At 51.2% G+C, this 12,001-nt stretch overlaps 2 protein-coding genes across 2 annotated transcripts; both read right to left on the minus strand.

The window, feature by feature from the left end:
- Positions 1 to 34: 34 nt before the first annotated feature.
- Positions 35 to 1,128, minus strand: BO95DRAFT_448184 (uncharacterized protein). Its single transcript, XM_025587796.1, has one exon. The coding sequence runs from the start codon at positions 674 to 676 to the stop codon at positions 359 to 361; it is 318 nt and encodes a 105-aa protein (XP_025436618.1). The 5' UTR covers positions 677 to 1,128; the 3' UTR covers positions 35 to 358.
- Positions 1,129 to 5,412: 4,284 nt separating this feature from the next.
- Positions 5,413 to 7,890, minus strand: BO95DRAFT_401053 (protoporphyrinogen/coproporphyrinogen oxidase). Its single transcript, XM_025583857.1, has 6 exons — positions 7,567 to 7,890; positions 7,401 to 7,470; positions 7,259 to 7,339; positions 6,842 to 7,192; positions 6,360 to 6,785; positions 5,413 to 6,300 (listed from the first exon to the last, which is right to left on the minus strand). Exons 1-6 carry the CDS (start codon positions 7,647 to 7,649, stop codon positions 5,719 to 5,721), a joined length of 1,593 nt encoding a protein of 530 aa, XP_025436619.1. The 5' UTR covers positions 7,650 to 7,890; the 3' UTR covers positions 5,413 to 5,718.
- Between the last annotated feature and the right edge of the window lie 4,111 nt (positions 7,891 to 12,001).

Raw genomic sequence — 12,001 nt, forward strand, 5'->3', positions numbered from 1 at the left:
GGGGGGAGGTGTTGCGGAATGAAAGGGGGTTGCGGGCGGGAAGAAGGGAATTGGGGAAGGTGAAGTTTGGGGAGGAAGAAGAGGGGGGGGGGGAAAGCGAAGATGGAGATGGAAGACGGAGAAGAGGGGGAACAGTCACTATGTTCTGGGTCAGGCACCACCGTGGCACCCACCACCAACAAGATGAAACAGAGAATGAAGAGGATAAAACAGGAAGACGGGGGGAAGGCCTGAGGAGAGGAAAGGAAGCAGCAGGAGAAGGTCCAGAAAAATAAAAAGAGTGGACGAGAGCAAGAGGGAGAGATAGCGAGAGAGGAGGGGGGTAGAGGGCGGCCGAGGGAAGGGGATGGTGAGTGAACTATGGCGGCGGTCGGAGAAGATACGGACGGGGAGGCATCGAGGCACAACAAGCGAGAGATCTGCGCCAGAAGAGGGGATTGGAAGAACGAGAGAAGAGGTTCGGATAGTGGTGTGGAGGAGGAGAGAAGGGAGGGAGAGGAGGTTGTTGAAGGTTGAGAGGAATGAGGAAGAGGAAGAGGACGAGGAAGAGAGAGATGGGGAAGATGGGGAAGATGGGGAAGATGGGAAGATGGGAAGATGATGGGAGGATGGATGATGGATGAAGGATGATGGGTGAGGCTGACAGCAACAGTGATGATGGTAGCCTCAGGAACATACATCCATCTTACTTATCATCAACACCACCACCTCACCTTAATTTGACTCTGTCGCTCAATTACGAATGCTCTGCAATTATGAATTCTTGCAACTACTCGACAACTACCATTCTTAAATTATTGAACATGACTTTTGTTCCCTAAACCTAGATTATCTTCTTGTCTAGCAACACTTTCATCTTGTCCATAATGATATCGGATGAGGTCCCAGTCAGTCCATCCATCTTTAATTAGGCAGAAAGGTCCACCCCTGTCAATTGCCAAACCAATCCATTGCGCTTGATACTAGATGCGCACCTATTTGATACTCTTTGGTAGACCCCATTCGATAAGCTATTAAAATGATCAATGACTAGTGGCTTTGCCGGAAGTTCATCATAAATGATTATCTGCGCCGGTCTATGGATAAATACCATGGTAGGTTTTAGGTAACACAGTAAGAACAAGTTCCGGGTTCTTCACAGTCCACAAGTCAATGCGACCACATTCTCTGTCGCAGAGCTCGTACCGTTCATAAGTTGGAGTTTAAAAATAGATTTCGTTCCTGTCCTGCTCGATCCATCGCCGGATCGTCGGACTGGTGCCTATTTGTCCAAGATTCAAGACATCTAGTTGTCTGAACTACTCACTCACACTACACACACTCAGCCACAACCATGACTTACCATCTTGAGGCAGCAACCGCCCATTCACCACATTGCTCCTTCCTTGATTCATGCTGTATCTCTCACTCAGTACTTTCCGCAGACTAGATGATAGTATACCTAGGAGATAATCTCACCTGGAAAAAAATGGGATTACTATGTAGCACAAAATACCCCCCAGCCTAATCTCACATCGGAAGTTGAATCCGAACATCCCCCAAGAAGAACGAGGTAAGAATCACACCAGATAATCGGAATCCTCCAAGGTAGAGCCATGATCCGATACAAGCCCACTCGGATAACCCTCGGAGACCGAGACCTACGCTATCACCTCCAGCGGCTTCTCAACCGCCATAGTCGCCTGGCGGAATGGCACCAACACGATCAATATCTGAATGACGGCAGCTTTGATGATGGCGAGGACGATACCTTTCTTGAGTCTGACTCGGACCTCTTCTCCGCACCGTCCGTTTCGCCGCCAGATTCTATTTGTTATTCGGCTCCAGACGAGGCTCTTGAAGACGGCTCGTCGCCGCGTGGCAGAGATGGAGGAGACCATAACACCAGGACTGAGTGCCCACCAGGGGCATCCGCTTCCCCTTCGTCGACAAAAGACACAGGCTCGCCGGTGATTGTTCAGCCATCCGCTTTGTCATTAGAGACGGCAAGGTCCGCTGGGAAAAATGTGGATGTGCACGGTGAATGTCGGCTTTCAATAGAAGGCCAGGACACCTCCTTAGGGGGTCGAAATGGAGAAGCAAATCGATATTCACCGGGCTGTTATAAATATCCAGATACCTCTTTGTCTGGCTGTTTAACACCACCCACAGCGGTGTCTAACAGTGTCAGGGGTGATGTCACAGGTGAAACACATTTTCCCAGGCCTTGCTCTCAGACTCCTGTCTCATTTGATTCTTGTTCTCTGAACCATCGATCGGGCTCATTCTCTACAAATTTTCTTCCAGAACCGCTAGACACTCGTGCTGTGCTTCTCACTAATCTTCTCACCAATCTATTGCTTGAGAAACAGCCAACGCAGCAGTCAGGTATGAATGAGCGGACCACAAGTTGTGGCCTGTTCAGAGAATAAGGCTGATGTGCCGCTGAGATGTAGTGGACCTGAATCGGACCCATACAAACCTGGACGCAGCAGACGAAGAACGTGGCACAAAATCGGATATCGAGAATCACCCACGTTCCTTGGTAACAATTCAACCGGGACGAAGCACAAAGCCCATCTCACCTTCTCTGACAGACAAAGAGGAATTCAGAGGCACATCGATCACAGACACAATGGTCGATGGTGGCAAGACCAAGTTGCGATCCTCAAAAAGACCAACACGCGGCCAGCGGGCCAGTAACCTCTTGGGTGATGCTGTGCCAAGCTGTGACAGTTGCGCGCTGGGAGCCCACAATCCCACATCTCTAGATGATAAGGCAACTTCCGTCACTGAATCGCAGCCTGATCCTCGTCCTCATTCTCGATCGACAAAAGCACGCTTGCACGGTTGTCCGGATGACAATGGTGGCCCTGAGAACACCCAGCGTCCAACCAAGCTGGTGAAACTGAAAGGAATCAACCTTGCTGTTATTGACAAGCTGTCACCCAGTGCCCAGACAGACATAGGCCAATCGCTCCGAGTGCCAGACCGAGCTCCTGGAACCGGTTCCTGCCAGGGCTACGGGGATCCACCCAAGACCATTGCCGGCAAAGATGAGGTAAGTACAGGTCTATTCATGGGGAAGCTAAGGAGTCTGTACAGCCGCAGGGCTGATCTCTCTGTATCCACCAGTTCCGTCAGGAAAATCAGCCACCAAGGTCTGCATTCGCGACGCCCACAGCACTTGCTCAATCATTGGCCCTTTCTGGCAATGGGAAGTCACATACCCTGATGCAACCAATGAGTGCGAGAATGTCTGCCACACAAGCCCACCCTTGCGAGGAAGAGGAAGATGTACGTATTCCCGCACTCAGGCGTGCGCTGAGAAGACCTCTGATGGGATTTCCCATTGGACAGCATCGGGAAGCGGCCCTCCACTCGATTGAGGTAGAGGCGGCAAATTTCGAAAAGTACGTCAACATGGCGATGTACCAGATGCTCGCGAGCTCAGAGTCAGAGGACTTCAAAGATTTGGTGGAGTGAGAGCTACGAGTACCTTGCCCCTCGGAAGAGCGGAGCCATGTCTCTCAACAAGCTTGTGGCTGACCAGTCGGATGCGCTCCTTTGGCTGTCGAGTATGGAACAGTGGGCGGAGAGGTACGTCAGCTTGAAGGTGCAGCTACTGGCATGCAATAATTCGTTCAGATGGTATGGTACAGTGCAGCATACATAGGAGCAAAGGCGTTGGTTGGGACAATGTGCGAACACTCAACTTGTGCAGATCCTGGCAATGGAATTGTTAATGCGAAGTAATCAGTAGCAAACAGGACATCAGTATGTCATGCTAGATTTGGTTTGGTGCACTGCCTTATGACATGCACAGTTGTGCCCACTGTCTAGCAGTCGTCCAGGGATTGCCCTATTTCTATCTTTGGTGCTGAGGCCAAGACTCGGGGACGGACTGTAATTAGTGTGGTTCCAAGTCCACGTTATCAGGCCACGACAACAACCTCTCAATAGAGGTGATCAGTAAGAATGTTCTCCGAAACTCTTATTGACCCAAAAAAAAGATAACGAGAAGTAAAGACAATGGCCCCAATCTTTCGCCATCGCAGGCTGTGGTGTCGTCAACACTGCTCCTCTGCTCCCCGTAGACTTTGCATGCACTTTGCGGTTTTGTCTTGATGCCGATGGCAACAAAGCACTTACGCGTCCCCGGTGGGCTGTCAGCCTGCTACGAGTAGGACTGGCTGGTGCAAAGTTCGGGTTCCTATTCCTGATTGTTTGGTCCACCGTGTCGGCGGCGGTGGAGCCGGGCTAAGGTTCGTTTAGGATTGGGATGGTTTGGTGGGTTGGTGGGTTGGTGCCTGAATAACTACGAGTACCTGAGGCTAACAATTATCTACAAGTACCTTAGGTATAACTACCGGTGGTTACTGTACGGTGGAGTTCAACGTCGAATAGGTAACAAGGTATTGATCGATAAACTGACAATCAAACAAAATAAGACTAATCTCTAGTTTCGAATTATGGAACTGTAGGATTTAACCTAATCTTGTGGAGTACGGTAGGTAGTATCATATCATCTTCCTCCTAGACCCATGCACATACAGCAGGGAAAAGCATACCGGTACTACCTCGACTGCATTAACTAGACAGCTACAATAACAACCACAACCACAACCACAACCACAACCACAACCACCCACCCACCGTACCAACTCCATTCACATTTATACTCAAGACCAACAGCACAACGCCGCACCGCACCGCATCGCACCGCACAGCCAAAACAACCAATCCAGCTAAAACCTACCTAGTCTACAAGCTAGACCTCCCAAGCCAAGCTACGCAAAGAAGCGGCAGAGTACACATGACGGACGCATGGCATGATACCGACCGAAAGATTGAGCTGAGCTGAGCTGCGCTGGGCTAAAACTTGGGGCTAGAGCTGCGCGGTCATGGGGGACAGGGTCAGCCTTACAAATAATGGAGGCTAGATTCTCGGTGGAACACTTGTGAGTTTTGTTTTGTTGCAGGGCAGGGTTAGGTCTCGCTCACTGGGGGTCGATCCACGATCCATCGGTGCAGTGGCCCGGGTCTCTGCAACTGACTGTGAGTAGTGTAGTAAGGCCGATTGGTTTGATATAGATAGATTGATACGCCCCCCTAAGAGTCACGGTAGGAAATTCGGGTCGCGGTGTTTACAGACCACCGACTCACCACATCACACCAGATGGCTTGATCGGGCAAGCCGGATGCGAAACATCTATCGGTGCATCGAGGCACCGCGGTTGAGCCGAGAATAGCAAAAGACGTCTCACATGAGACACGCGAATGACAAGCTCATGTCCACCCGACTGATGTTTCAAACTGGTCCCGAAATCAAGGCCGATCAGGGCCCAGCCGGAGGTGGCCAGTGGCAATGACATGCATCTAAATATAGATGGGCGAGATCACAAGCACCTGTCGCATATCACAGCTCATTTCGGGAACATAACAGTCTAAGAATTCTTGCTCATTCATAAATCTTGGGATATTCTAGCAAATAATGTAGAAGAAGAGAAAAGCTGGTTGTTTCACCATCACTCAGAACAAGAAAGATGCCAGCACAGATATCTCCCGTACATCGCTCTCAAGCAGACAAATAAACAAAGAAAAGGGGAATATGAAATGGGGACAAAACAGCGGGTTTATGGGCGGACAAAAAAAATCAGACTCCCTGTGTATCATTTTTGATCCCCCGGTCATTTCAAAGTATTAAATATGTGTCGTCTATAATCACTTCGCGCACGTTTAGTTCTTTTTGGCGAAGACCTGGGCACCGTCAACCAGGCGGCGCTCAGTATTCTGTCTACCATTGACAAAGTCGGGGTAGTTGAGGGTCAGCTCAACAGCACCGTTGACAATGTTGTCAACAGCCTCTACACCCAGCATGAAGGAGTGGTCCTGGTTGCCGACCTCGTAGCGCCAGCTACCGAAGCGACCACGAGTCCAGATGTCCTTGGCCTGAAGCTTGGGCAGGATCTGGGTAAGAGCACCCTCACGCTCCAGACTGGGAGTGGGGTAGCCGTGGTCGAAGCGGCGGTGATAGGTGGAGACGATCTCATCGGTGGGCTTGAGCATCTCAGTGTTGACAAGACCCTGGATACAGTCGGCCAAGAGGGTCTCGTGGTTCACGGCCTTCATAGAGGACTCGGAAACCTCCAGCATGATGGACCAGTAGGGACCATCCTGGGGCTCGGTGTTCTTGGGCTTGGAGCCATCGGCAAGCTGCTGGGTAGCCAGCTTCTTGGAGGACTCGGGCTGGTTGTAGGGGGAGTAGTTGGAAAAGATAGTGGCACGGTAGAAGGGGCAGTTGTCCTCGGGGAAGTAGAGCTGCGGAAATCCTTGTTAGCACAGATTCTTTTTTATTTTGGCGAATGTGAATCTCTTACCCAGCACTTGTCACCGATTCTCTCAGGGCGTTCACCACGGATACCGACACCAATGACGTGAGTGGAGGAGTAGAAGAGCTGCTTGGTAAGGCCGATCAACTCCTGGTCGCCGATCTGCTCAGCAAGGTAGTCGACAGCCATGGTCGAAACGAGCTTGTTGTAGCCAACGGTGGTGCCATCGCCGAGGGTGACAGTCTTGTTGTTGGCGTTGACCTTGACAACCTTGCCCTTCTCACCGAAGCGAGTCTTCTCCTTGGGGAGAGTGTTGGCGACGGCAATCCAGATACCTCCGGTACCATCACGAGCGGGGAAACGGAAAGTAGCGTTGGGACCCCAGTTACCAGCGGTCTTGTTGAGGATGACATTGGTCGTCACAGCCTTGACATTGGGAGCAGCGACACGCTCACCCAACCAAGCGCATTGCATCTGTTCTCAATTGTTAGCAATCGAGTTCACTTGTGCCATTAAATGCGTTGACTCACCTTAGTGGTGGGCACAGCCCAGACCTTGTAGTTGTAAGGTCTCATGAAAAGATCGGCAATGCCGACACCCATCTGGCGGACGATCCACTCATCGAAGTTGGCGGGCTTGGTATTGGCCACACGAGCCTCGAGAGCAGCGTCAATCAGACCATCGATACACTTCACCTGCTCCTCCTTGGGCAGCATGGAAATGTTGTTCTGGAAGGGGTAGGGAACCCATTGTTCCTTGCAACGGACGTAGGAGATACGCTGGTGGGTGTACCAGTCGTCGTCCTTGGGAAGAGCCTCGTTGATGCAGTCATCGAAGTACTTGTAGTGGGAGAAGATAACGTGGCCACCGACATCGAAGAGCTGCCATCGCGGTTAGTCGAGGACGTTGCACGAAAGGGTGTAGGAAGTTTCTAGCGGAGTACATACGAAGCCTTCGGGGGTCACATCGGTAGAAGCAAGACCACCAGGGATCTCGTTGCTGTCGACAATCAACCAAGAGGGACCATCCTGTATTTGGCGTCAGCATTGGCGATTTCGTTGCTTGGTGGTGGAATGCGGAAGTTCGTACGATCTGGTTAAGACGCTTGGCGGCACCGAGACCAGTAGGACCGGCACCAATGACGAGAACGTCAACGGAACTGTAGGTTATGGACAACCATGTGTAAGTATATAGCTTCATGAATCCAGTTGCGACAAACGATGGAGGGGGAAACAGCTCATGGAGGACTCCTTACATGTCTGGGTGGGTCATCCTGCCTTGTAGAATATCCTGGAAGCTGGGGACGCGGTTCAGAGTCTTGCGGGCGAGGCTCAGCATAGAAGAAGAATCGTGAAGCTGCAGGGAAAGGACTGCAGTTTTGGATTTAAGGGAGAAGGGAGAGAATGCCGCGAGGATGGAGGGGGAGGGGAGGGTTGAAGAGTGAAGAGAAGGGGAGAAGAAGAAGACGGTGAGGGAGAGCGAGGCGGGGAGGGGAAGGTATAGGTAGCTGTTATCAAAACGCAACGCCGCCGGTCGGGGAACACGAAACGTGACAAAGTGAGCGGTGGGTGGGTTTGGGTGGAGTTGGGGGGGGGGGGTGGAAAGAGGAAAGAGGCCTCAAGGCTCAGGCTGCCGGGAAGGATCTGTTTCAAGTTTAGGCCCTAAATAAAAATACATAAAAATGCCAAACAATGAGAGGTTAATGAGAGATTGCAACGAATGGGACATCAATGGCAAATGGAACGAACGGGCTGGACCCATTTCCGTCAAACTTGAGAAAGGGGCAAAAGGCGAAGGAAGATCGAAAAAAAAGGGGGAAGCTCCGCTCACTTGTTCTGGTTCGAGGTTAGTGTGCCTGCTCCGTCCTACGGTTCGTCGCCAAACAGACAACCATCATATGCTGATATGGATACACCCATGCTGATATTCATATTACTAGGTGCACTCCAGTACTATCACTCTTCCACTCTTCCCACCCAGTCGTCGCAAGCTGGGGGGCAGAAATTGCGAGTCCATGTAAGACATGCAATTAGAAGTCAATCATGCAATTGGTCTGTCTATCTGCAATTCTTATCAGCAATTTGAGCCCGATCTATGATACACCTGGCAGTTCTGGACGGTCTCTGCCTCATCTCATTTAAGGCTAACGCTACGGAGTGCTCAGTACTAGGAGGAGGAGTACTCCGTGACCTGATCTAACTAAGTTATCGTCCAAGCTTCCCGCCCTCGCTCTTTCCAAGCATTGTCTCGGCAGGCCCCGACTTCATCCGTCGATATTAATCCCTACCATGCAAATTCTCTAATCTACTAATGACATCGATCCCACTGAAGGCGTGCCCCTTGGCCCGGCAATCTTCATTCCCGAGATGAAACAAGTTGATATAACTACCCAGTAACTCGGAATCGGACGAATTCGACTTGATCACTTAGTCTATATCATCTTACTAAACCATCTAAGAAGCTCCCCGGTCAAGAGTGATGTGCTTCCCGGACAAATCACAGACCACGTTTAGGTCACCATCATTGCCTGTCGAGGTTGACGCTCTGATACATGTTCCTGACTCGTACCACATACACACAATGTACGGAGTATAAAAAATGTTACGAATATCGGCCCTTCATCACATCCTTTCCGATCTGTCCTGCTGGAGAGACCTCCACAGAGGTCACCAAAAGCACGGTTGTTTACCAGCGATGAGCATCCGATCAGCATGCAACTACCCCGAAGAGTAGTGATCTGTATCCCCTCCCCTAAAACCCTGATGTATGGGACAACCACGCATGAGTGACAAGAGGGCCCGTCGGGTACTACCTGCGGTCCATCACTACTCAGGGCTAGTCCACGACGTCCAGTACGGACGGTACTTTAGGTAGAGCCGAGAGAGGAACACGGATGTCATCGATAGACATCGGCAATGGGATCGTCCCCTATTCGGTCCCTTCAGGCTCGACACCTTAGCTGAACCAGAGACCGGCAATCTGGCAGGGTCCACTGATGGAGCCTGCTGAGAGAGGAAGGACCATGGGGATCTTCTACCAGAAACTGAAGGTTAACGGTCATCACTCCTATACAGTATACGCCGTACAATGGATACACATCTCAAAATTTCGAGAACCTGTCGCGGACCCCAGGGAAGCCAACGGAGTTCTCATCCACCCAGGGCCCCAGGGATCAATGCACTAGAGAAAAGCTTCATTTTGGCCCCTCCCGCGGGTACAACTCGCCTGTTTGGCATTGATCTCGTTGTCTGTCTGACGTACGCCGGGGCGCTCTTCTCTCCGCCCGTTGTCGTCAGAAGAGCCGCGACAGGATCGTGGCTTTGGGGCGGAACGGCACATGAACAAACTTTCCGCGTGCACGTCTCACAGCCCGTAGGCATAGCAAAGCTAGTGACAGTCATTGTAGTCAGAACTGCAGCAGTTGCTGTCCGGTCTTGCTGTACTAAGTAGTACACAATAGGACCCTCGTGGGTGAGGGAGCCAAGTCGCCGGTGGCTCCCGTCTCTAACCCACGCCATTGAACCATGACGATGTCGTCAGGCCCTCAGCCATCCGATCGCCGCATTCTCCACCGGCAAGGGACCTTCGCGGCAGCGCTATGGACAAGTGGCCGCTGAACGCGGGTCAGATAGTGCTTGGCTAGTGGGCTGCTTGCGTAATGCGGCCGGTGCCAAACCAGAAGCCATAAATTTTGATCAGCACTCGGTTGATGTTCTTTCTTCGATTGGATCCTCCTGCAGCCTCTATCTGACACAACCCTACTTACCCTGTATTGTTTCAGGGAGGGCACGTCTTTTGCCCTGTAGCCGTCGGGACGAGCATCGGTGGCTCATCGCACACCCTCACCCAAGGCACGACGCAAGTCAGATCGAGAAAGGGAAGAAAACTTTGTCGCAGCCACTTCTCCATCTCGTATTGGATGGCTCATGGCTGACTGTCCTGAACATTGGAATTCGAATCGCTTTCTCAGACCTGAAGAGAAGGCGAATGGAAAAGGGGCTACTGATGCAGTGTGGGGACCTGGAGATTGACACCAACCACCAGTGGTCCTCGCCGCCAGCTATCGCCACGAGAGATGAACAATCGCCTCGCCCCACAGCAGTTTCATGGATCGCCTGCCCACTGGGGTGGTTGGACAGTCAATCGAGACCCCGTTAATTTTCGTACTCTTGGACATGGTAGAGACTGATGGTAGAAAGGTAAGGAACATTTGCCGAAGGCCGCAATACCCTGGATGTGCCAGAAATGGTTCTGTCGAAGAAATGTAGAATCGATGGAGATGCACTCCAAAAGATCGAGACCACTGCGGAGGAGAGAAGATATGCAATACCTGTCTCTACCATACGGGTATTGATACGTATCTAACACTGAGCTAGGATTGGGAAATATAGGGGTAACGATGTAGAACACAGTAATGGTATTATTCAGTACACGCCACCTTTCCTCCTCGGGTATTGATCCTTTCCCAGTTCAGTGAGTTGGACCCAGTCCATCCACACTCCACTTTCTCTCTTTTGGCCCCTCAATTGTTCTTCAACTCAGGCCAGAACTCGAAATCGCCCGTCAGAACCAGTGAGGTGAATGAGGCAGTCATGGGAAACAAGTGATAGACCGTGATAGATTGAGAGCCTGGGACTGGAGATCTAATAATAAATCCTGGTGGCTTACACTAGGGTACCAGTCTATCAGAAAAAAAAAGGCCGACCACCACCAGCCGCCAGGGTCGGTCATTATTCATTTAATATTTGATTAACTTGATTATATTGTCCAGGTTTCTGATTCGATCAAGGCTTTCTGTGTGTGTGTGTGCGCTTCTTTATCCACCCGGGATTAGGATGATGATGGTAACATTTCAATGTAATTGATAGGTTCCATTGAGAGGAACATCGCCGATGTTAGAGACAAATGCATTGTGACTGCATGGTAGTATAGGCGGTGACTTATAGGTAGTAAATCAGGAACAGTTGCAGTTCCGGCAGGATGCTTGCAGCGACGAGAAACGGAGACTGCAGGGCCGGCCGCTAAACTTGGGAAGGGAAGAGTGGGTGCCGGGCAGTGGATGGAACTGGATGGGAAGCTTGACTTCCAGTTCCCTCACTGGAGCCCCGACAAGGTACTGGTCCGCCCCATCCTTCCCTTCCTTCCCTTTCCCTTTTCCATCCGTTCCCTCTCTGCTCTCCAACTTCACTTCACCGAACAACAACTTAGTGGAGGCGGAATCCCCAGCTAACCAGCCCTCTCTGCTCTCAGTCTCCGTGCTCTCTTCTTCCTTGTCTATTCTTCTTCTCTTCCGCTCTACTCTTTCGCCCCTGCTAAGATTCAATTCTCCGTGCCGTGTTCACAGCTTCACACTTATCTTGGGAGCGAACCAACAAGAAACAAGCTGTAGGTGTTGCCCACCCCCCTCTGAATCTTCCCCCATCCCGAACCAGTTCCGAACCACCCATCCCATATCATCCTTATTATTCGACGGACAAGCCAGACACATACGTACCCCAGTCCATCCGTTCGGTTTGATCAGCCCTCTTCCTCTCGTCCACTACCCCCCCTCCCCTTCCCTGCCTCCTCTCCCCTCTTCCTCCACGCTCTTCTTCTTTTCTTCCCTCCATCCTCAGATATTGAGTTTCACACCTCTGCCGTCCTTCCCCTTGCCTTTCAGTTCTTTTTTCTTTCTTCTTATCGCTATTCGG

This window comes from Aspergillus brunneoviolaceus (assembly GCF_003184695.1).
Source record: "Aspergillus brunneoviolaceus CBS 621.78 unplaced genomic scaffold BO95scaffold_110, whole genome shotgun sequence".
Lineage (NCBI taxonomy): Eukaryota > Fungi > Ascomycota > Eurotiomycetes > Eurotiales > Aspergillaceae > Aspergillus > Aspergillus brunneoviolaceus.